Source organism: Uloborus diversus, chromosome 10 (assembly GCF_026930045.1).
Source record: "Uloborus diversus isolate 005 chromosome 10, Udiv.v.3.1, whole genome shotgun sequence".
NCBI lineage: Eukaryota > Metazoa > Arthropoda > Arachnida > Araneae > Uloboridae > Uloborus > Uloborus diversus.
This window is the reverse complement of record NC_072740.1, coordinates 13,366,488-13,392,876: the sequence shown is the minus strand read 5'-3', so window position 1 is coordinate 13,392,876 and position 26,389 is coordinate 13,366,488. Positions and strand designations below refer to the sequence as shown.

Here is a 26,389-nt window from a genome sequence, read left to right as displayed (position 1 = left end):
CCTGCAACTGCCAAACAAACACTCTGTTTCCTTCCAGTGACCATATTTCACTACTGAAGCAAAGTTAGCTAAACAATAAATACATATAGTAGCTACTTAAAACAAATACATAAATGGCATGGGCAAGCTAAAAGTCAGTAATTGCACGTTCTTATTATTTTTTTTCCATTTTTTTCTTCTGTTGTACGTTATCAATTTTATACAAGCTTGTCTATTTCGTTTGCTCTGAAAAAAGCGGGTAAAAACGTTTTATTTCAACCTTTTCCTCTTGTTACTATTGAATCACAAACGCATTTCTTCAAATATCTCGAAAACTCATATCTAGATGCTGCCGTTTACCATTCAAATGATTGAACAGGATCTCTCAGTTTTGAATAAGTAAGCTAGTTGTAGCACAAACTGGATTTAGTGTGGGCTGTGTTGCTTTTGGAAAGTTTGAAAATCGGTGTCAATAGTTTGATAATTATAACATTTTCAACAGTCACTCTTTTTTAAAAAATTGAGTTTATAAAGAAAAGCCGGAGCTGAACAAATGTTGATTGCACGGTTGGCAAAAACATAAAAAACAGCAACTTTTTGTTTAATGGGATGACACGAACACGAGTGGGGAGGAAGACAAACTGCGAACGGTTTCCGATAAACGGTAGTCGAAAATACGCCATTGTTTTTGGAAATAAGCACTACCAAAAACCGCAAAGGCTTATTGTTTTCAGTTTCAGCAGTGACCTGAATATTAGAAGCGATGGAGTTCGTCGTATCAAGGGTATTAGGACCAATATCCGAGGTGCCTTCCAAGAAGGTAAAAGTATCGTCTACGTATGAGATCGAAAGAGGAAATTTGAGTGATTTAAAAGGTTTTTGTTGAATATAGTTCATGTAAATCTCACTGAGCCTTGGGATCCAAGGGTTTTCGAAAGTTAAGCCCACAGCTCGTTTATAAAAAGTGATATTAAAGAGAATGACTGCATATTTGAGACACAACTATACAACAGACCTATAAATTCATTTAATTCATGGTCAGTGTGGTGAAAATTTTTGAGTCTTTTTTTACTAGACACTATAAAGCCTATCTTACGGGCACATTAATAAAAAGGGATTTGACATCAAATGAAACCATAAGAAAATTACTATTTGGCTTAAACCTGCGAAGGATATTAACAAATTCAATGGCATTTTTAACCACAAGAGTATTGGCCTCCGAAATTTCTGTGTTGTGAAGTTAGGGGTTTGGCCAGTCTAGAACGCAATTTCAATGTTGAATACCATAGATCTCAAGGGGACTCCGGTTACTGAATCGGAAGATTGAGTAATTATAATATAGAGGCTTATTTGCGTGTAAATTTTTAGAAAGTGTAGCCATTCTTGTCTTTGAATCGTGAGCCAGCTTGTAATACAAGTTGTGAAGATCATATTCTGCAGGAATATTCACGGGATTATTCGTTTAGTAATCTTTTTTTCAACGTTAAAAGTATGCTGGCAGCTAATGGAAGGCTCTTCATTAGTTTACTTCGATGATTTTTTCTGTTTTACAATGTCCTGTCAAAAAATTAACTAAAATACCTTAAATTGTTCTTGTACTGCAGTCTTTTTCTTTCAAATGTAATTAACCAACTTCAATCAGTAGTAGAACAATTTAATAAAGATCTTTAGCTTTTATCAATATTTTGCTTATTACACAATGGTTTTATTTTCAGATTTTCGTCAAGGTGGCGCTGGTGGCCATGGTCACGATGATTTACGACCAATTAGCTCAGTTATAAATTGGAAAAGCATGGTAAGCAAATACTTGGAAATAAAAGGAATAGATATGGGTACTACACCGCAAAATGGAAGTACAGAAGATTGAACTTTATTAGTGAAACTGAAATTATTTTTTGATCTAATGTTTGACGTACAAGAGAAAGTTTTCTGGCCATTTTTCATATCATTGTCATTTGTACGAAAAGGAGCTTATTCACAATTTACTTATATCAAAAACTGGATGTGAATAAATTATATTTTCTTCACTTAATGAGAAAAAAAGAACAAATACCTCAAAAAATAAGATCATGATACCATTTACGAAACATTTTATTGTAATTTTCAATCCAATTTTCTTATGCAGTTTTCTAAAGCATTAATAAAATAGATTTCTATAATTTTGTACTGTTTTTATGACAAAATAAGTTATATAATACTTTGCAGTTATTGCCCAGGGATTCAAAAGACAATTCACAAAGAGAAAAATAGCATTCGTTACTGCTGTATAATAATGTAACTCAGGAGACTCAAATCCCATTTACGAAGGATTTAGTGATCCCAATAAGAGTTCGACATTGGTCTCGATAAGTGCTAGAATCACCTCCATAATTTAGGCATAGTTCTTAAGGGGAGAGATGGTCTCCAGTAACTCTGAAATCATGATAATTGCTAGAGTCCAACCACAAGGCTTTTGGCCAAACGGATCTAACGCACATGTACTCCGCATGAACTCGATAGGTATTTAACAGCTTCAGGATCCCATGATCCCAGAACACTTCGATATTCAATGCCTTATCCTCTAGGCTACCCACGACAAACCAGCATTTGTTTTATGCATCAACATAAGAATTTTAAACACATCCCCGGTATTGACTTAATGTACTAATAAACACATCTCAAACAGAACTCGATTATTAGTCTGCTGATAAATACATTTTAACCGGAACACACCAGTATTGATTTTTTGGATCAATAAACACATAGTAAACGGAACACCGATATTAACTTTACATGGACTAATAAACACATCTCATCCGGGTGTCATGTATTAGTTTTATAGACTAATAAACACATCTTAACTGGGGTCCCAGTATTAGATTTGTGAACGAATAAATAAAGCTCAAATCTAACATCAAAATCAATAAATCTCAAACAGAACACCCATAGTCGTTTTATGGACTAATAAACACATCCAAAGTAAAATTATTATTAGTTTTATGGACTATAAGCACATCAGTCGAAACCTAAGCAGTATTAGTTTTTTAACGGTGCACTAGTTTTAGTTTTACCGACTAATAAACTCATCTCAAGCGGAACTCCAGTATATATATATTCGTCATATGAACTAATAAACTCATCTCCAACGGAATATCACTGTTTGCTTTTGACAAATATATTTATACAAGGACACAATTGAAAATTTGAGTACTCAAATTACTTTTTAACACAAAAGAGCACCACATTTTATTTTCAAATTGTTAAAAATAAAAAAAAGTTAAACATGAGGTTTCATAAGATTTTAATGCATACTAACTATTTACTTTCAAAAGTACTTACCTTTCAAGATGTCCCACTGGAATGTATAAAGAACTTTCATTAAAGAATATACGGTGTAAAATGAAAAGAAAACAAGTTGATGCATTTCGAAATAGCCGCTCTTTAACGGTTTAAATGGCATTCCTGAAGCAACGTGCTCTACCGGTGAACAAATCGATGTGCAGTACGGGAGAGGATATTCCTATTCCTATTCAGAGTCACAACTGACTACAACTGTATTTATGTCGAGGACTGCATACTAAGTGCCTTGCCTCCATTATTTTATATACCGATAGATGGCAGCACCACCGGATCGAACAGTTAATGAGAATTTAGAACTAGTCCAGGAGCTAATAGCTACCTGGTGCTAGCACCCTCAGAGGTATCGTTTCACTTGGAGGACATTGAGACCACGAGCATATTTAACGTCGCCCAGTCCCCTTTAATGACGACGGTGGGTCTTCGACCATCGAGGTTCGAACCCAGGACCCTCCGGCCCCGAATCCGACACTCTACCGATCGGGCTACCACGGCCTCGAGAGAGGATATTGCGTATTTGTTTACCTGTAGAATTGTTTTTTGACCATGCCAACTCACGGCAAATGGTGTGATTTATTAGAAGAGAAAAAGAGTGCTATATATGCATGCAGATGTAATTTACAGAAGAAGACAAAACCTTAAGCATTTCTGAGTAAGAAGCGCAGAGGCCTTAGTGGCCGAGCGGTCTGAGGGATTTTTAGCTTCGTATGAGGTGACGCGACGCCTTTCCCGTTAGGTGGCACAAAATATTGATATTTTTGATAAGCGACTTCTTTTAGCAAAGACAAGTTGTGTATTAGCATACTAAAATGTGAAAAATTATTTCAAACATAAATATTTATATCTTTAGATAGCGCTTTCACTTCAAATTTGGAAAATGGGTAAAATGTAGGTTGTTTTAAAAAAAAAATTTTTTTAATTAAAATACAAATATTTTACATTTTTACTCTAATACCATTTAAATGTTCCTTTTTACTACTCTTCTCATGTATCTTTAAAATTATATACAGTTTTTAGTTCGTGCATAAGCCGTACAGTTTCGGGAAATTAAGCAAAATGTGACTTTTTCAGCTTTTTTTTTCTTTTTTTTTTTTTTGCACATCCAATATTTATTCTGTTATTTTATCGAGGTTTACATTTTCCTCAATAAAGGTGCATTGTGCAGATCTTTTCTGGTGATGCAATTAGATTTTATGACATCAACTACTCAGATCCCACCACGAAGAGGAAGTTGCATCATTTTGTTTCACCTTGCCCTTCCTATCAACCCAGTCAAGAAGGAGAGCTACTTACCGTATCAACATACTTACAATATCTTTACGTTTATATAATTACTATAGGATTTTAAACAATCATAACAAATGTTAAAAAGTCACAAAACTTGTAAAACAATTAATACAGTAAAAGGTTTTTGCTAATTGAGAAGCTGAAAAGTTGACTTAATGATTCAGTTTTGGCATTGATGATCACGATTATAAAGCTTTTCTTGTAAAACCATACCTTGTCTCTCGTCCAAATACCATTCTGTCGATTCTCTAACCAGCTTTAATCTTTTCAACAGTCTGGGTGTGACGTGCATACCCTTTCTGGAAGTATTGCGGAAGCGTTATCTGGTTTTGAAAAAAATTATCTACTACCTTTATAAGAATTCAATGGAACAAATCAAAGCTATTAAAACTGACTTAAAAAACAAACAAAATAGTATTTAATGTGTATTGTCAGAGCGATTGTTTTGAGTCAAACTTTCTTACTTAAAACGATTTCCCTTTTGTGCTTAACTAGGTCATATCAATCATTTTTATCTGGTTTTTCTTCGTCATACTGGAAAAGTATTTTCAAATATTTCTCCAAAAGAATTTTTTTTTAAATATTTTTTACTTGATAAACGTGTAATTTCGCTTTCCACTTTTAAAGTATCTCAACGACCCTGCATTTTATTGTTTCTGAAACTCGGTTGATACTGAAATTTCAGTCTATACTTCTGATTCCTTTACTAACGAAATATTATTATACGATTACTTGATACAGGTTGGCTTGGAGTAAAATAAAGAAACGAAAAAACAAAATACAAAAAGAAAATATAAAAACTTGTTATTTTTATGCTTTTATTCGATACGTTTAAAATATTTTTCTCAAAAAAACAATGTAGCAAAGTAAACGCAAGTAGCTTTTATATTTTCATAATCTATGTTACAACATAAAACTGTTAATACAAATGAATTGGGACCTAGCATGCTTCAGGATAACTAAAATTCATATTAACAGGAGATATTAAAAACAATGTTTCACTTCGTTACCGAAAACATTTTACTTGTGTGATAAAATAAGTATATTTTATCAAAACACTAAGTCTATGCATAAGATAAAGCTACAGTGAATGTCCCTTATTAAATATTTTGCTGGTTAAAAACTTAAAAAATTGTTTTTAAATACGTTCCGTCGATTGAACTAATTCAATAATGTACTTATGCTTACTTCATACTAATTGTTAGTTTCGATTAAAATAAATTAAAACTGACAAAATGTAAAATAAGCAAAGACTTCAATTTAGTCAATCAAATAAGAAAAGACTGGTTCATTTCCTTTTTTAATCATTTCCTTAAAAATCCTGATTAATCGATGTTTTTTATTGAGAGGGTTTTTTATAATCCGGATTCTAATGCAAGCTTAAAAACCCAACATGAAAATACAATTCAATAAAAAAGGAAATGTAGTTTGTATCCTTTGGAAACGTTGGACTCAATTTGCCTTTCGTTGGAAAAAAAGCTACTTTATGTAATATTTTGTAGGAACAAATGGCATCTTAACGATAACTCCCTCAACTTTCTTCTTGTGCACTAAAAAGTTCACTTTTGTACCAATTTTCGATGATGCAGTTTCTATATATCCCATTGAGATGTTTTTATTTAAGCAAGGTGATGGACATCCACTTGTGATTTCGCCTATTTCATTTCCTTCGGCATTTAAAATTTTACAGGAGTTTCTTGGACAAGGCCCCGTAGAAACAAAACCAACCCTCTTTCTCTTCGGTTTGTCTTTTAGCTGCTGTAAAATTACACTGGCTCCAGGGAAGTTGGCCTTTTCCCGTCTTTTCTTACCTGCAAAAAAGAATTAATGGAATAAAATGAAATTTGGTAATTTCCAAAGTATAATTCATGGAATTCATGAAATACACCGCCAGCTCAGTCATTTTCAGCCGAGGACTGCAATCAATAGAAACTGCAGTCCTCGGCTGGAAATCACTGAGCTGGCGGTGTATTTCATGTGTTCCTGCTTTAGCCCTGGCTATTGGGCAGGTAATTTACTGAATATACCGTGCCTCGCCTTCAATCCTCGAGTTGAACCGAACCATTGCTTCGGTCACTCCCTCTGGTCTGTGCAAATTCTATATTAGCTACCAGTTTGTTTGGCACTCTTGGCTTCCTTAAGAGGTTTTCCATCTCCAGCTCAGTCCCTTTCCTATGCTGGGCTGATGAATGCTAATAAGCACTGAAACTGCAGTCCTCGGCTGGAAATGACTGACCTGGCGGTGTATTTCTGCTTTAGCTCTGGCTATTGGGCGGTAATTTACTGAATAATTCATGGAATTGTTTAATTTACGCGTGCATTAAAAATCATGAAGGGAGCTCTCCCTTTGGAATGATTTCGGGACAATCCTCTATAGTATCGAATCTGCTGTTAAAAGGTAAACGAACAGTGTTTCTTCAGAAAATTTATAACAGGAGGCAATATGACATCTTCTAACTTTCAATTAGTGTCCCTTATCAGTGGTTTTAATTTTCATCTTTGTCGACTGAATTGTTTTTTATTTCCAAACATCTTGGTTTTACGATATCTTATTTCTTTATCTGTAGCAAGTTTTGTGCTGCCGTAGAACAATTCAACGACTTGCGCAGAATTGGCTTTCTAAGTCTCTCTGTTTTTGAAGCGTTCAAAATAAAAATAATTAAAGCGGGAAAACTAGCGAAACCAAGAAGAAGTCAGTAAACAAGAGGTTAAACAACCTCATTATAAACTTTTACTCATTTATTAGTTGATATTTCCGTATTTTCCAAAGAAAAAAGAATAGATCTCGCTTAACACAAAATACTTGCATCTCAGTGAGTTTATAGACAATTATTTACTAACCAAGACCTTAAACAATTTACAAAGCTCTTTCCTTCAATTTTAAATAGTTGTTCTATGAGTTGCTTAAAATTAAAAATCAAAGTTTAGAGGAAAAAAAAATGCTTTTTTTTTGGTTACAGACAAAGTATATAGATTGATTATTTGAGATTTAATAGTGTGCATTGGTCATTGTTTATAGGGTTTTATACGTTTTGTACATAACCTAAATGATACCTCTTACACACAAGGCGGTCAGTGGAATCAATTTTCCGAAACAGCTGCCTGACACTATTTTGTTGAATGGCGATTTTCAATGTCTTCATACGAGGGAACTGAGTTGAATCAACTTTTTGTCTAATAAGCTGAATTTATTCGAGGAGCTGCTTCACAACGCTGTTAAAACTGAACCGAGTTAACTGTCAACTAGTTTACTCGTGTGTAGAGGAAATGAGTGTAACCAACAGAAAGGTAGTTACTCATCGAGATGCGGTATTTTTTAGTACAGTAAAACCTGTGTAAGTTGACCACTCGCGGTGCAGTACTTTGGCGGTCAACTTAGATAGGTGGTCAACTTATAAAGGGCGGTAATGACTTTTTTTATTTTTTGTCATTTCTTGCACCATATATTCATTTTTTGACGAATTCACCCTTACTCTTTCTGTTCAACTCACTTTCATTGTTTAACATTATGAAACACTAATTAAAAATACTATTCAAATATTTTTGTCATTTTTTCCTTGTTTTCAACCATATTAGACACTAATTCTAGAAATTCCATATGTGCCCAGCTAATTTTCTCTGGTTTTCCCCCTTCTCAATTAATTTTCATATTTCATACTTTTTATTAATCTCAAGTTCAGTTAACTTTCTTTTTGAAGCCGTTTTATATAAAACTTATAGCAAAAAGAGCAACAAGCTCGACTCTCCCAGTTAATAAAGGCAAAATTAAAATGTCCTATCTCTTAATCCCTTGCACCAGAAATATGTAACTTTATTCTTTAGCAGGCCCAGATCTGCGTACCCGCAGTGCGGGGGTCCACGCGTCCTTAAGGGGGATAACGGCCCTAGAAATTGAAAAAAAAACTGGCACTAAGACTTGTTAACTTTACAAATAGACACTGCTGGCTGCTAGGGAGAGGCCCTATATAATTCGTTGCAGGGGGCCCAAAATTTATATATCCGGGCCTGCTCTTTAGCACAATTCCAGTGCTGCCGCAACATATTGCAACTGAAAGAAAATACTTTGTACTTTTGTACTGACACCTATTTTCTTTGAACAGAGAGTAGGTTATCTTAAATAGAACAACAAATGAAAAATAAGTTAGGAGAATAAAGAGCAGCATAAGCTTTATGCTGCGGTTTTATTTAGTTAGTAAAATGATAGTCTGTTAGTAAAAGCATTAAAAATTTTCTTGGAAAGCTATCAAAAAAAAAAGAAGATAAATATATAAATAATAAAATATAAAATAATTGCTGAAGAAAGTTTTAAAAAATAAACCAAGTGGTCAACATACAAAGGGTTTTTTACGATACTCCAAACAAAATTTGGTGTACATTAGTGGTCAAGATAGACAGGTGGTAAAGATAGAGAGGTGGTCAAATTACAGAGGTTTTCTTTCAATATATAAGATAGGACTAATTCCGTTCCTGACAAAAGCGGTCAACATAGATAGGTGGTCAACTTACAAGGGTGGTCAACTTTACAGGTTTTACTGTACATGTGCCTGGTCTGCCGTGTGCACAGTTGACTGTCGTTTGAAACATGACAGGCAATTCCTTCACTTTTCTACCAACTGGTTATATTTCCGAAAACCGCCCGTTCGAAAGTTGATTCAACTAAGTTGCCTCATGTGAGGCCTGAAGTTCAACTATGTGTTTACCACCAATGATTTTCATAACAAGGCATGACCAACCAAGGTACTTTTACCAATTTAATAAAAACTATAATTACAATCAATTTTTAACCAGTTGTTGAAATTATAAAACTAATAATAAAAAAAAATTAACGTGAATTTTCGAAATTTTTATCAAGCGACCTTTTCGCATAAAGTTGATCAACACTGCTTTTATAAATAAAACATGGATGGTTCTTTTTTTTTTGCCTTTAAAAACTATTATTAACACCAAAGAGATTGAAGTGAGCCACAGCTGTGAAAGTACTTAAAATTTTAACTTTTAGCCAAAAACGAAAATAACCACAATCGAAAATTTTCTTACTTATAGTCCAGGCAAGACTTGCTTCAATTGGAGTTGTATCCTCTGTTATATCATTGCCGTACAAGCATAAACTGGCTTCCAATCTCAACGTGTCTCGTGCTCCTAAGCCAGCAAGTCTTACATCATCCAATTTCGAATCAAGTAAGCTAGTCAAAATGAGTCTACTTTTATCACATGGAATAGATATTTCAACTCCATCTTCGCCAGTGTATCCGCATCGAGTTATTCTGCAGTCATCAACTCCACAAACGGATGTGACAATAGATGTCATAAAAGTCAAAGAACTTAAATTACATTCTACAAAAGGTTGTAAAACTTTCGCCATTCCAGGACCTAAAAATGTAGATTAATTCAATGAGAAATTATCTTTAAAAAACGTGACACCATTGTTTTTCATTGTCACTGGAGCAATTTTCATGCTTTGTTTATCCAAGCTTTGTGTGTTCACTATTACTAAAATCACTTATTCACTATTTTGCACTTTGCATTTAGATTCAGCCAAAACTAGCCTTTACTTGGGACAGTCCTGAACTTATACTTTTAGTTGCATATTAGTCATGCTTTTTCAATGAACAAAACATTCTGCTCTAAGGAAGAACTTTAGTACTTTACCTCTAAACAAAAAATAAATGTATAAGTTGAAAAAAAAAATTTAAATAAATAAAAAAAATCATTGCTCTAAATTAGAGATCCTCCTCCCAAGCTCGGGACACTTAATTGGGACACTTGGGACATTTTTCTTGATTCAGTCGACTAAAAACATTTCGAAAATAAAGGTTTCTAAGTTAACTGTACCTCAATGGCGCACTGAAAATCGCAATGAAGCAAAAATGGCGCATGGTCTCATGAATGTTTGACACAGACGGTGCTGTAGCAAGGGGGGGGGCGGACTCCTTAACCCAATATATTTGATTTTTTATTGTAAAAATAGTGCAAATGCAATGTAATTCGTTTCAAAACAAAATATCCGTTGTTGAGTCCCCCAGATCTCAAGGTGAGGTTCCACAAATATTTTTTCCCCCAACACAGCAGTGCCACCTGAGTCTTTCAATAAAAATCTTAAAATATTTCAGTTCTTTCTTTACGTCATTTAAAAACCGTTAATTCTAAGATCAAATTATTTTATAAACAGTCTTTGCAATAACCATGGTAACATTTTAAAAGAAAAAAGAATACTTACCTTGAACAGCAAGCAAAGCTCGATTTCCTAAAACTTCTATCTCCACATTACCTCCATTCCGTTTAAATTCTTCTTTTTTACTCTATAAAATTAAATGCATAAAAATCAAAGCATCGCTTCAGGATTTGATTTCAAGAAATTTAAAGCAAAAAGCTACGTTTATACCAAATAATTTTTGATTTTTAACCCTCCCAAATTCGCGTCAAAATGACAATGGTATGCAATTGATTTCTGCCGTAGGAAGGTAAAGCGTAGTATCTACAGAAATTAGTGTGAAATTTTTGAAGAAAAGAGTTAGGTATTCCATACTAACAATAGGAAAATGCTGGAGTTAGACGCTTTTTTTTTTTTTTTTCGCGATTAATTTTCAACTGGAACCAAAAAAGCATGTTTGTACAATAAAGTCGAAGTACAATAAATGACAAAATGAAAAATGTGCAGTTATTGCGCTTTACCTTCCCACGGCAGATTTTTTCATATATTTTAGTCCCATTAAGTACACACCTGGTTTAATATTTGATTTAAAAAAAAATCAAGTTTACGTCTAATCACTCGAGTACTCGCTTCTTGAGAAAAACACTCACCTTCGCAAGAAAAAAAATTGTTCCCATCTGAGCTCACGCGATGAAAAAGCACTCACACTTTGCCTAATCCGACTGGCAAAGGCTTACTGCTTAATGTTGTTGAAGTTACCCACATGTTTTTACAGTAGCGATATAGTAAAAAAATTAAATAAAAAAATAGAACCGACTTCAAAATCTGCAGCTGGAAATTGCTCTAAAAAGTATAAATAATTTCATTCTTTAAACAACATCTATATTACTTTTGAACATATTTTTTGAATTTGGCGCAAAAATGATAGGGAAAATGATGTGTAAACATTTTTCATTTACATTTTTCATGAAAACCAATCAAAATTCGAACGAAACATTTATATCGATACACAAATATGTTGTTTAAAATGTTGTATGCGAATTCTTTTGAAGAACCTGGGTCCATTAAAATTTACATTTTTGTAATTGAATCATGTTTAAGTATGATTTTATCAACTGTTTTTGCCTTGACTTCAAAAATTATGTTCAAAAGTTAGTATAGATGTTGTTCAAAGAATGAAATTATTTTTACTTCTTAGAGCAATTTCCAGCTGCAGTTTTTAAAGTCGGTTCTATTTATTTATTTATTTATTTTTATTTCATTCTTTTTAGGGTAAATGTATTTATTTCAAAAATAGTATGTCACCATCAGTAAACTTCATCCTACTTTTCATACAAATCCTGAATATAAAAATTTTTAAACTACTGGAACTGAAAATTAATCCTAATCACCAATACCAAAGATTGAGAGGTCTACACTGCCGTGGGCAGGAAAAGGGCAGTAACTGCAATTTTTTTCATTTTTCATTTTTTTGCACTTTGTCATCCATTGTACGTTAGTTTTGCTGTACAAGCTTGCTTATTTGGTTTCCGCTGAAAAAAAACGTCTAATTCCAACATTTTCCTATTGTTAGTATTGAATTCAACACACATTTCTTCAAATATTTCGAAAACTCATCTCTGCAGATACTGCCGTTTACCTGCCCACGGCAGTACACATGATAGACAGACAGGTCTGAAGCTCATTCATCGTGAGGTTTTTTTTTTAATACCCAACTCAGCATCAAAAAGCTGTGAGTGAACAATAAATCACCCCCCCCCCTTTCCCACCCTTAGGGTAGGAATTTTTTTTCCAAATTTATATGGGACCAACTTCAGGGTATACCCTTTCCAATAAAAAAAGAATTATCAAAATCGGTCTATTCTGTAAAAAGTTATGCGTGGTCATGGTCTTACATAAAAAAAAATATACGGGTCGACTTGAGAACCTCCACCGTTTTTCGTCGGTTAAAAAGCATGGCTTAAGCACATTTTTAAAGTTGGTTTTGGCAGCGGTCTACAACCTGATTTAGAGGGATTAGTTCCAAATCCCTTTTTGGCTTGATAATACAGGCAAAGAAATATCAAATTATGACAAAAAAAAATTTGAAATTTCAGGCACGGAGCTGGCTTTAATACAAAACGCCCCATCTATCGTTTTGATTCATCTGGGTTTTTTCCCTAGAGTTATCTTTGTGAAGGGCAATTGGAAATTGTAAAAAAAAAAGGCTTCATTTTTAAGACAATACTGCAAAGTTGAAACCATATTCAGCATAAAGGTAGCAGCAGTCACTCCCAGCTAGCTCCCTTTGAGTTTTTCTCAGCACAACAAAATTAAAAGGAACTAATAATTCAGCCGCATGGGGTCTCCGTGGTTCTGTGTTAGAAGCTACTTTTCATATGCCGGAGGTCGTGGGTTCAAATCCCACAGAGGCTCTGGATGTTATTTTCTATTTAGGGTAGGTAGGGGTAAAGCCCCGCGTGGGGTAAAAACCCGCACCGACATTTTATTTTGATCACCTTGGAGTAAGAAATTTACCTCTAGGTGGTGGGTTTGTCCTATGGAAACCTATTGATCAATGAAATTTTGTCCTGACTAGGCACTCCAGAGACGAGAAAGGGGGATAAGTATGTTTTTTACTACTTTGATCTAACTTTTCTAATATATTATTTGAACATTGTAAAATGTAGAATTTGAAAAGAAGAATCAATGAATTACATGTAATACTGGTACATTAAAGCTTCACCTTCGCGTGAAAACAGTTATTCTAATGGCTGCTTAAAAGCAACATGGGGCGTTTTTCAGAAAGTGACAAAATGGGGAAAATCCCCGCAGTTGTTTTGGGGTAAAACCCCGCATCTTCAAAAAGGTCAAGGATTCTCTCCACTCGGCTTAAAATTGTCTCTTTTTTGAAATATTATTAGTATCTTTGTTTGGCATGTGTTTTGTACAGCTTATTCATCTTAAAAAATTAATTGTTGGTGGACATTTACTCATGAGGTTTTAATTTGGATAAGATTTGTTAGGTAAAATCATACATTCATTTCAATTCAAATGTGCTTTCATTAATGTAATAATTCCTTCTCTTTTTTTTTTTGAACGTTTACGTACGTTTAATTTTTTGTTCTAGTACCATCAGAAGAAAAAAAATTCAGAACCATGATAAATGTCGAGCTTAATGAAACACGTAACTTAATTGCAGGCATCGCTTCGTTTTGTATGGTAGACATTAAAGTTAGGTTCAAAAATATCGATTAAAGACATCTCTGAAAAATGGAACAAAAGCTTGGGACTTCGAAGAAGAAACAAATTTCCCTATAATTTCGAGTGAAACTGTAGAGAATAACTCGAAGCTTATCCCAGCACAATGTGGCCGAGATAACTTCAATATGACAAGAAGAAGGAGGTTATGTAGAGGTTTTTTTTTTTTTTACATAAAACCACCTAGAAGCCTGCAAATGTACTGAGACACAGGAAGAGTCATTGGAAATGAAGACGTTATAAATAAATTGTCGTATCCTCAGCAGGACACGATTCCATCCACGACACAATAACATTTTTGGAAAACTCAACCTAGTATACTGTTAACTTAAAGCACTTGGTACTAGATATTCAATTAAATTACAGCTTTGGGCATTTAAATTTTTTTTTATAATGCGGCTGTCGTTTTTTCCCGGGTAATTAATCCTCCTTTGGTGGAGAAGAAAATATTTTCGTGACCAAGTAAAAAAAAAACAAAAAGATTAAACGTGTGAGGTATTTAAGTTCGGTACTGCTGAATAACAATAAACCAATGATTTAAGGACGTTTTTCAAGTGTTTTTATCAAGCAGTCACCCTTTTTATTCACATTTATCTTGAGTGGGGTAAAGATCCGCATTGCGGGGTTTTACCCCATTTTGTGGGGCAAAACCCCGCAATTTTGTTTTCCCGCTAAATTGTAATTTTCTCAATTATTACTAATCAGACGTAACTAAAATTTGGAAGGATTATAGGTAAAAACCCACGCAATGACTCTAATTTGAAAAAATGGGAAAATATGCCCTTCATTGACCGTGGTGGTATAAAAACTGAAAATCGCGGGACTTTACCCTCACCTACCCTAAGTGCTACAAGTATTTTCTATGTTATTTTATCTGTTCATAAAGAAATCCAACCTCTAGAGACAAAGGCACCATTTTTTCCGTAGTTAAATATCTAACTACGCACATGACAACAACAACAGTTCAACCTTATTCTTAAACGAGCTGATGTGCATCACATGACTTCCTTTTACTCAATTTAATGTCATTTCCCCATTATTCGCTATTTTAATGTGATTCAATATTTAATCTCTAAATATCACCAACAATGGCCAAATTGAAACCAAAAAAACTCCAAATTTGTCGCCAAGTTGGCGACAAAACTGGCGAAAAAGATCGATCGCCAAGTGTCCGTGTCCGTAACGCCACTTGAGTTTACATCGAAATTAACAATGATTTCCCCCCAAAAAGGTGCAAAAGACCCCCTTAGGAACATCCGAAAGCAACCAAAAGGGAGGTGCACAACTAGACCCCACTACGAGTCTATGTACCAAATTTCAACTTTCTAGGACATACCATTTTTGAGTTATGCGAGATACATACGCACATACGCACATACGCACACACACACATACACACATACATACAGACGTCACGAGAAAAGTCGTTGTAATTACCTCGGTGATGGTCAAAATGGATATTTCGCGTGTCTATACATTCTTAGGCACTTTTCCGCATGTGGTCGAATCGAAAAAAAAACTCAACATTCATTTGGGGGTGAGCAAAATGGAAATTAAGGGCGATTTTTGAGTGAAAAATTTTTCGCGAATACAATACTTTTTTGTAAAAGGAAGTAAAATCGGTTTAGATGCTTATCCGAAATCCTGCACAAGCTTTCAACTTCCTTAATATTTCATAACATTACGCAAATTCGAATTAATGTAAAAATTGCTCGGACATATTGTTTACGGTCAGAAAATTTAAGACCATCAAAACAACTTTAAATTATGGTTTGTACTAACTTCATATTTTACTATAAGGTGCCGTTATCACTCACATTGCGACATTGGGGGAGTTAAAAAAATACTGTTATAAAAAAAATCATAGCATTATAATAAAAAAAATTTGGGAATCTACTTCTTAAAATTAAATAGGGAAACTCTACATGAAATTATGAAACACAAAACAAAAAATATATATCATTGCAATTGGTCTAACAAAAATTTGCAAATAAGTTATGTTCTTTCAGATATGTTGAAATGTTAAATGCAATACCTTATTTAATAATTTAAATCAACATTTCAAGAAAATGAGTCAAAAGAATAATTCATTACTTCAACATGGGTTAGTAAGTAGTATGTTGGGGTTTTTTGAGTACAGTTTGGCTCTGATAAGATGACTTCCGATGGGCAAAGCATTAAATGATTCCATTTTCTAGAATAGAGGTGAGGCAAGCCGGTTTTATTGCAATAACGGTTATTTATTTGTGCAATATAAGGTCTTTCCTCTTTCAACCAAAAAATAAACTCGTCCAAGGTTAAGCATCCTGTTATCAGACCCAAACTGAAAAAGTATTAAGCTGTCCAAACTCGTATAATTTCCCTTTCGTCATCAGTCTGACGGAAAGGGAGATGAAGAAAAGTCATTCATTGTTGCATACTTTTTTACGAATTGAATTATCTGAAATTTCAGGACTCCATGCTACAATGTGTTTTTATCTCTCTTTCATCATATTGATGACGTGACGATAAGTGTATGAGTTTGAACATAGCTTTAAGTTAGCACGTGTGATGTTGAGCTTGTTTGCTCAAGTTTGCTCGTTGCTATTAAGTTATACAATTGACTTTATTAGCGAGTATTCCATATGACATACTATAAAGGGGTTGGGGTTGCTAAAACGATCTATTGCCTGTTTTTAGGAAACTCCTGTTTGCATTTTTTCTGAAAAAGATTTTCAAAGAGTTGGATTATTACTAAAACATGTATTAATTCCCAAAAGTGGTCATTGAAATAGGAATGAAGAGGTGTTTGCTTTTTACCCGTACTTAAATTCACTTAGTTTTTCTTCTATTTTCTAAGGTTGTTACTGTCAACATTATTCTTTATTCGATAGCTACAAAGAGGTACATGAAACGTATTAGCTGCAAAAGTATATATCTCCAATTCCAATTTTTGCGTAAATGCGTTTTTTTTTTTTTTTTTTTTTTTTACAGTTTTTCCAGTGCAACACCTAGGTAAGTCACCAAACTGAGACAGTCAGAGAGTTTCAAAACGGTCCCCTAAATGGTTTAAACAAAGCAGGGAAAGTTATTGCAACTAATATATTTTTGTATAGACAGATATATGAATTTGTTATTGCGAAATTATTTTTGGAGATAGATGTGAAGCGTATAACTACAAAAGTAGCTAACATTGCTGGCGCGAATATGTTTCTAATAATAGAAGTAAAATTGGATGACTAAAAACATCAAAACTTTTTTTTTCCTTCTTTTGGAAAATAGAGCGTCTTAAAAAAAGTTCAACTTTAAAGAATCCCACTTTTTTCATATAGACTCTTGTAGGTTCAATAAAATAAGCAGAAGTCAAAAAAATTTTTGCATTCGATAATATCGCTGGAGACAATTCATACTAGCATTTATTAGATTTAACATTTAAAATATTTAAAAGCAAAAAAAAAAGCTTTAAAATTGTCATTTCATTTATTCTTTTGATAATAATTTTTCATTCTTAAAATATTTGCAGTGCAAGCGCTTACCTACTTGCATATGTTTCAAATCTTTCTCCGCACATCCGGCGTTAGAGACAACATATAAATGATCCGTGTCTGTCTTCGTAACAATTAAGTCATCAATTATTCCTCCATTTTCAGTTGTAAACAGTGTAAGGGTACTTTGATTTTCTTTTAGACCTAAGCAATCGAAAAGTGAACACATAAATCATTAAATATCTTTAAAATAATTTTCTTTTATGTACCCCAAGTTGGTCTTAATTGGTCCAATGCTTCTAAAACGTAAATAAAGTCAAAATGTAAAATAATTTATAAATCTGACTCTACACTGGGGAGGATGCAGAGTACGAAGCCTTTTAAAAAAATAAATATATAAATCTAAAATGGATCGTGAGTAAGTGTAAATATTAAAAAAGAAGAAAGAAAACGAGCTGATGTGTGCATCACATGACTTCCTTTTACGCCAATTTAATGATAATAGCGCCTTGGAGTAAGCAAGGAAACACTAAATATTTTCACCCCTAGTTTCTTTCCAACCGAAGCAAAAAAAAAACGTTTTACACTGATTTATTTCCCCATTATTGGCAATGTTAATGTGATTCAGTAGTTAACTCTTTAAATAAAACCAACATTAGCCGAATCAAAACCAGACTTTAAAATTAAAAATAAATAAATAAATAAAAATTGCCAAATTTTTCGCCGATTTGGCGACAAAACTTAGCGGCCAAAGGCTTGGCGGTATATCGCCAAGTGTTTGACAAATTATAACACCACATGAGTTAGCATTGAAATTAACAATGATTTCCCCCCAAAAAAATGTAAAAGACCCCTTGGGAACATCCGAATGCAACCAAAAGGAATGGTGCACAGTAGACCTCACTAGAAGTTTACGTACCAAATTTCACCTTTCTTGGACATACCGTTTTTGAGTTATGCGAGATACATACACACATACGCACATACATACGTACATACGGACGTCACGAGAAAACTCGTTGTAATTAACTCGGGGGTTGTCAAAATGGATATTTCTGGTGTCTGTACTTTCCTAGGCATGTATCCACGTGTGGTCAGGTCGGAAAAAAATCTGAACATTCATTCGGGGGTGAGCAAAATGGAAATTAAGGCCAATTTTTGAGTAAAAAATTTTTCGCGAATACAATATTTCCTTTTTTTTTTGTAAAAGGAAGTAAAAAAGAGGGGAGGACAAACATTAAGAGTATTAAGAGAATTGTTTTCAGTAATTAATTTTAGAAATCATTTTGTTACGTAGAATGAGAGCATCGTATTGAAAGAGATATTTTTACCTCCAAACAGCTTCTCTCGAGCTCAGTTGCGATCTTTCCAGCTTCGCCGCTCGTTTGTTTGAAATAAAGCCTGATTTTTTCTCTTTCTTTTTCTCTTTCAATGCGGTGTCTAAGCAATTTGAAGAGTCACAATCAAGGTTGCAAGGCATAGAAAACATTGTACGAGAAGAGCTTGAAATATCTTTTGCTAGTACATCTGCAGAAAGTTTTGAGCGGACCATTACGCCGCATAATACGTATTCGATGTATAATTGACCGAAGCCAATTCAAAAACAATTTATGAGGATGGCTGAGGAAAACTAAGTGGTGTAGGTGCCGCGTAAATCATTCCGTATGTTTAGAATATATTCAACGAAGCTGTAGACTTCTAGAGCTCCTTCCTGAATACGTGCAAGCTGTAAAGAAGGGATCACAGGAGACGCCTGAAGAAGCGGAGGCAAAGCCCCAAACCTTGCTGGTTGCTCCAGCTGTAATGAAAAAGCCAAGGGAGTCAACCATCTTTAAACGAGCTACTGAACAAGATCCGACCAAGTTATTGAAATAGCATCCCAGAATGTCAAAATTTTACCGGTTCAATGTTACACAGTGTCTTACAAATGTCAATTTCTTTTTGACGGGACTGCCAAGGCATGGCTTGAAAATAACGAACTATTGAACTCATGTAGAAGAAGAACTTAAAAAAACTTTTGGTGAAAAAATCTGCACTCACAGGGGTGGCGAGTCAAGGATTGTTTAAAATATTAATCTCAAAGAACCGGCGTTCTACCCAATCGTGCATTCAAGACTTATAGGTAGCATGCAACCAAATAGATTCGAGTATGTCAGACGATGAAAAAGTGTCTCCCTTGATAGAAGAAGATATACCAGGTACTGCTGACGAAGGATGGGGGGAGGGGGAGTGTGAACGGAACCAATAGAGGAATAAGCTTCATAAGCAGCGCACGTGGCAAAACGTGCATCTTGTTCACTAGCACACCTTCACGAACTTCTTGGTGTTTTTTACAGTAATCCGTATTTTCCGATTCTAACAGTAAAAATGAGCAATCACCAACTTTTAGACGATGGAATGAAATGTCGAATTATGGGAAGACTAGAAGCAGACCAGTCTCACGTCCAGATTTGTGGGGAATCCAATTTAACGCCCAGCGTCGTGTGCGACTTATTGAGACAGTTCCTGGACACGTAATAAGTCGAGAGCAAGCCTGGGTAAAATCGTTCAAAATGTACGATGTACAAAGGAAGATCGTCATTTGCCCATTAAAGCGAAGCGTAACAGGGATGCTACATCTTCTCAACTCTCTTGTGATTTGTACGCGACCACGGGAGCACGAGTTTCTAGATCGACTGTTCCATTTAATATGGTGCAGAGCGTATAGAGACTGGAATATAAACCAACGGTTGACCGTTCTCTTCACTGACGAGTGTTTGTTCACAGCTTAACCAACTATTCTCGTAGAACGTTCAAATGGAGAGATACAAGGACCCGCTACCTACCCTCTAATATCCTCGAAATCGAGCATTATGGTGGCGGAGCTTTGATAAACCGTGCAGGCATCCTGCTGGAGGGCCGCGTACCTATCTATGTCTTCGAAAGATGCTCTGTGACAGTTGTTGGGTATAGAGATTCAATCTTGGAGCCCTATGCTCGACTCATCAGAGGTGCTGTTAGCTCTGAGTTCATGTTATTGGACGATAACACGAGGCCTCATAAAGCACTTCTAGTAGACGAATTTCTCGCAGGGCGATATTGTGTAATTTACTTTTTATGCTATTCACCCAATTGCGCCAAGACTGTCGCCATCAGCCGCTGCTTACAAAAATTTTCCAAAAAATACAATTACTTTCAATCGATCTCTATCTCAGTACATTGTGTCATTCCATGTCAAGTGATCCAAAGTTTTTTCCCTCACTTTTTTGTATTTCTTTGAAATTTGGGTCATCAATTGTACCCTTCGAGTTAATTAAAAGTACAAATTTCTAGATTTTTATCTCTGTTTTTTTTTTTTTTTTTTTTTTTTTAAATGAGACTTTAATTTTTTGAAAAACCCTCTTTTTTCATGGATGCTTGATCATAAAATGGACGATAACTCAGCACTAAATATAGATAGAAAGATTTGGTAAAAAGCATTTTAAAGTACATTAGTTGCTGTTTAATAGAATATGCAACATGACTAATTTCATAATTTTTATTTTTATAAAATAAAATTTAAATTTTACATTTAAATTTCTCAGAAAGCGTATAATGAATTTAAAAAAAAAAATCTCAAAAAAATTGTGTGTTTATTTTATCTTGATTTGTGCAAAGTTTCAAGTTGGGATCTCAATAAGATCATATTTTTATGAATTTTTAAATAAAATTTTACTTATGAAATAATGACATTTTTCTGATTCTAACTAATTAAATATGGGGTTCTCTTACTGGGGATGGTCTACTAAGCAGTAATTGATGATGACTATGCTTGAAATGAGCTGACATTAATTTGTAGATTGGTATCCCCCCCCCCTCCGCCACACAACCCTTTTTTATCTTTTTTTTTTTCAAAACTATATTAAAAAAAAAGCTGGCACGTAAGAGTTATAATCATAATAAACTGGGACGCACACTGCTAAACATCAGTAGTGACTAAGGCTTATAAATGGGGGGGGGGTCATCTAAAAGTCAGAACTAAAAGTCAGAAAAACTTTAATAGACAAATAGAACCATTCATTTGCAGCTTTTTTTTTTTTTTCTTTCAGAAAGTGGGATGGTAGGGTGAGGGGGAAATCCGGAATGAAGCTTAACAACATGGTAGGTTATGCTCAAACTAGCAAAATTTGTTTGATCTATAACTGCATTTAATATATGCAAAAATAGAATCTCGCTGCATTGCTCTCCTTTACAACTGAAATTAAAAAGAAAACTAGCATATAAGATAACAAGAAAAAAACAGCTGCATTAGTTTTATGCGGACAGACATATGATACTTAGATTTATTTTTAGTTTAGTGTGAAAAGAATGAAAAAACACTGAAACAACACGGGGGGGGGGGGGGCACTACTATTTTGCTATGATCTTGGGCAAACTATTTCTTTCCTGCCTCCAAAGTTGAAGGTTGGTGCATGGGTAGGGGATGAAATGAATCATAACTTTCCTTATCAGATAGTGAATTAATCAAGTACACTTTGTGAAGTTCGGATTGAAAAAGAAACACTTAGTTTGAAAAAGAAAAAGCATCAGGTGTGGCGTGATACTAGTATAGTGTTAATCGTATGTTTGGGTGGGGGGTAATGTACTTCTTCTTGCTTTAAAGAAGAAACTTTACCAACTTTTAATACGTTTTCTATTCATTTTGTTTTATTTTATTCATTTATTTATTTTTTACATTTTGAAAACAGTTTTGAAAAAAAAAATAGAAGTGGAGGTGCCAGGGGAGGGGGCTGTTTCTTGCTTTAAAGAAAAACATTTACCAACTTTTAATAAGTTGACTATTCATTTTTTTTATTTATTTATTCATTTATTTTTACATTTTGAAAACAGTTTTTAAAAAAAATTAAAAGTGGTGGTGCAGGAAGGGGGGGGGGAGCTTACCAATCTAAAAACTCATGTCAGCTCATTTCAAGCATAGTCATGATCAATTACTACTTACTAGACCATCCCCAGTAAGAGAACCTAACATTTAACTAGTTAGAATCTGAAAAATGTCATTATTTCATAAGTCAAATTTTATTTAAAAATTCGTAAAAATATGATCCCATTGAGATCTCAATTTGAAACTTTGCACAAATGAAGATAAAATACACACAAATTTTTGAGAATTTTTTTAAAAAAATTCATTATACGTTTTCAGAGAAATTTAAATTTAAAATTTAACTCTCATTTTTTAAAAATGAAAGTTATCCTGAAATTAGTCATGTTGCACATCCTGTTAATTAGCAACTAATGTACTTTAAAATGCTTTTTACCAAATCTTTCTATCTATATTTGGTTCTGAGTTATCGTCCGTTTTATGTTCAAGCATCCATGAAAAAAAAGAGGGCTTTTCGAAAAATCAAAGTCTCATAAATAAAAAAATAAAAGAGATAAAAATCTAAAAATTTGGGCTTTTGATTACCTCGAAGGGTACAATCGATGAGCTAAATTTTAAAGAAATACAAAAAGGTGAGGGAAAAAATTTCCCAAATTTTGGATAACTTGACATGGAATGACCCACATGTTTTCAGGGACGTGCACAGAAATTTTGGGGACCGTCAAAAATGATTTTTTCCAGGCCCCCTTCATGTTGTTTACCCTATATCTCACACCTATTTTTAAAAATGATGGACCCCCTTCAGACTCGGCCTGGGCCAACTGGTATTCTTTCTCACCCCCCCCCCCTGTGCACGTCCCTGCATGTATTTATATCTGTCTCCCTACATCTGTCTCTATCTCTGTATTTATTTATTTCTAGATTTATCTATATCTCTATATTTATCAATTTATATCTAATATTTACTTCAAAGCAACATTTTCTAAATCTATATATATATATATATATATATATTTACAAATATCTCAGTAACCATCTTTTTCCATATTTATCTATCTCTATGAGACAGAAAAGCTTAAACTGTTTCAACATTTCAGCTCCGCTAGATACATTACATAACTCACAACATTTTATATTCATTTCTTATGGGAACTGAATTCTTGGGGCAAATTACATTGTTGCATATTCTTAAAGAAAGCTATTGAAATTGAGTTTTGCTATTTGCAGCAATACATTAACGCATCATCCGGGGTGATTATTGACCTACATCAACCTCAGAGGAAAATAAATTGGTGTTTCCGTTTACCCCCTAGTTTCTGGGATGAATGAAAACCCGCTGGGATAAAAGGAGATTTTCATTCGCAAAACAACCAGTTATAATTTCAGATTTTTTATACTCTGTTATTCTCAGAGAGAATAACAGGGTATCACATTACTCTCTCTTGGACACCAGTGCACAACATTTTATTCCTCAATTCATCCGTAAGAAGAGGAAGGATCTGTATTTCAAACACTGAAATTCGGTTTCCTTTTACCCCAACTGAACCTAATAGAATTTATCAAACATTTTTACTTACCATCGACATCTGCTACAACCAGACTTTCCATGAATTGAATTCTATCAGTCCCAGTGATTTTAGTTTGCATCATGTGAGAGACATCAAAGACACTGACGTGTTCCCGAGTATGCTTATGAGATTCACTGATGCTCATGTCAGAATACTGTAGCGGCATTTCAAAGCCGGCAAAATTCACCATCTTCCCATTTTTTTCCAAATGAAAGTCATGTAGAAATACTTTTCTTCTCGCCTGGAAGGAAATGATTTAGCGTTTAGAAAACTATTCTAATCAGCTGTTTGAAAACTATGTCATCAGAAATACAGTCCAGCAAATTGATTCATTGAAGTTTTCTAATGGGACCTTCCGTAAATGATGTCACACTTTCCAACAATGTGTCACAAAGTTTCACACTTCACTTTACCCCTTCCCACATTTGTCACATGTCACCAGTGGCGGATTTACTATATAGAAACTGTCACAATTGAAAGGGGCCCCATGACGTAGGGTTTCGAAGGAGAATCCGAAAAAGGCTCATAAAAAATATTTTGTGTAGTTCTGTTCATCTCAAAAGGGCCTCATAAATGCATTACGACAAGCCTCATAAACCTGTAAATCCGCCACTGCATGTCATCATGTTTCCATAAGCGTATTTTATTTTCAAAAGAGCATGATGTCACATTCCTTGCTACCCCCTCCCTCCTTCTTGTCGCAAACTGTCACAATTTCTCGACCGCATCCCTTCTTAAAGCGGGACATCATTTGTGGTCAGCCCCAATTTGACCGCCCTAAAGGTTCGGTTTTTTAAAAAACACTAGCCACCACGGCTTAGCCGCCTACGGTGTAATTGGTGTAACGAAGGGAATGCCCCTAAAGTACCTTCACCCCTTCTTGCCAAATGCAGCGGGCATTGAGAATATATAAAATGGAGGGAGTGAAGACTTTCATTCATGAAACCAAGACCTCAAGTCACGTGATAGAATTTAAAACAAAGCATTGGAGGAAATCAAGTTTTTTTTTGCTAGTTTCACGCAAAACGTGCCAACCATTCGTCGTTGGTGAGTCATGTGACTTGGGGTCTTTGGGTCAGCTTTTGTTAAGCCAATGATTGAACTTGCTCCCTCCATTTTAATTCCTGCTCTAAGACAGCGGTACATTAATTCGTGAGCGGTACAATAATTTCGGCGCGGCGCACCGCTAGAGTCATTCCGCTCCCGATCCTCCACGCGCCTTGGATTTACTAATAACTCGAGTCATTCAATCACTTCCTCTTCAAAGAGAAAATGAGAGAAAATAAAAGCTGTTGAAAAGAAAGGTCGGAGTTCAGAGGCGAGAAAAACGTAAATTCGGGAAAAGAAGAGCAAAAGGTAGTTTTTGGCAGCGTGGTAGCGTGTGCTTTCCTACCGGAGGTAGAAACGTCCTTGAGAATTTACGTTTTAATTAATATCCCCACTAATTAAAGCAGTAGAAAAACAAAATCTGCCAAAACATGATGCCAGAAAAATTACGAATCTATTGATAGATTCGTACACCGTCTTCGACGGTGTACACAACCCTCTCTGCTAACTAGGGAGACTTACTTGACCCAAAGAATAGTTTGATGTTTTTTCAATGAATTTTTGTTTATGAATAGCTAAAATTTTGTGATTTAGACCTTAATGATTTGCTTGTATTTTCGCAATAACTTTAATATTATGAATATGAAGAGGGCATTTTTTTTCTTAATTTGTTTCTTAAAAAAAATATAACTGAAATATTTTTTTAGGTCTTAGCTAATAAAGTTTCGAATAAGACTTCTGCTATCCTTACTGATGCGCAATAAGATTAATTTTTAAAAAATCTGTAACACTTCACCTAAAGAGTGAACATTTCTTCATTCACTTCAAGTATCACTTATTAAAGTAAAATACACCATCAAACCTGCGTTTTTGATTTCAACATGTATGAGTCTTCTTACATTCATGATGGGGGTCATGTCTTACATGGTGTTGAGCCAAATCTTCCCAGCTCTAGAGACACTTGACCCATTTGCAGACGTGATGAATATAATTTTTTTGTATCATTTCTACTTAGAACTATGCTATTATTTTTAGCCATAATAATGCGCAAAATGGCAAATTATTTACGTAAATTTTTTATTTCGTTTTGATTATTCTACAAAAAAATAAATAAATAAATAAATAATAAAACACCAAAAATTGGGTCATGTCTCCCTAGTTCCCCCTTTCTCGGAAGTGATAACATTGAAATCAACATCTTTAAATTCTTCTCCAATCCACATTATTTGTTTAAGCGCCGTCATTACTTGCTCTCAAAATCTATGACACACCACTAACTTTCGATTGACTTTGGAATGTTTAGGAAATTTTTCTAAGCTGGAAATCAATAGAAATTTTATAAATCAAAATATTTTTATTTGCTTTAAGCGGGGTTTGCTCGTTAGAAATGAGTTATGCTCTCATAGATTAAACATTGTACCAACTAAATATTTCTCAGGTTCTCGTTAAATCTCAGCTCGTTATAAGCAATTTCGTCTGT

General features: G+C 34.4%; 2 protein-coding genes across 2 annotated transcripts in view; one reads left to right on the top strand and one right to left on the bottom strand.

Moving 5' to 3' along the window:
* Positions 1 to 2,016, top strand: part of LOC129231537 (ankyrin-3-like) — an 86,703-nt gene extending 84,687 nt beyond the window's left edge. The window contains exon 28 of the mRNA XM_054865878.1: positions 1,695 to 2,016. Coding sequence (XP_054721853.1) covers positions 1,695 to 1,846 — 152 coding nt within the window. The 3' untranslated portion in view covers positions 1,847 to 2,016. The remainder of the gene's footprint in view (positions 1 to 1,694) is intronic.
* A 3,459-nt stretch (positions 2,017 to 5,475) lies between these two features.
* On the bottom strand, positions 5,476 to 25,826 carry LOC129231661 (aminomethyltransferase, mitochondrial-like). Its single transcript, XM_054866024.1, has 6 exons — positions 25,809 to 25,826; positions 23,872 to 24,103; positions 17,513 to 17,661; positions 10,820 to 10,901; positions 9,640 to 9,972; positions 5,476 to 6,413 (listed from the first exon to the last, which is right to left on the bottom strand). The coding sequence occupies exons 1-6, from the start codon at positions 25,824 to 25,826 to the stop codon at positions 6,082 to 6,084; spliced, it is 1,146 nt and encodes a 381-aa protein (XP_054721999.1). The 3' UTR covers positions 5,476 to 6,081.
* Positions 25,827 to 26,389: the final 563 nt, after the last annotated feature.

What these genes read in the sequence shown, in the direction of transcription:
- LOC129231661 (XM_054866024.1), bottom strand. An exon ending in GGTTGTAGCAGATGTCGATG is followed by an intron (nt 17,662 to 23,871) that starts GTAAGTAAAAAT and finishes TCGATTGCTTAG; the next exon opens with GTCTAAAAGAAAATCAAAGT. An exon ending in AGCTTTGCTTGCTGTTCAAG is followed by an intron (nt 9,973 to 10,819) that starts GTAAGTATTCTT and finishes CTACATTTTTAG; the next exon opens with GTCCTGGAATGGCGAAAGTT.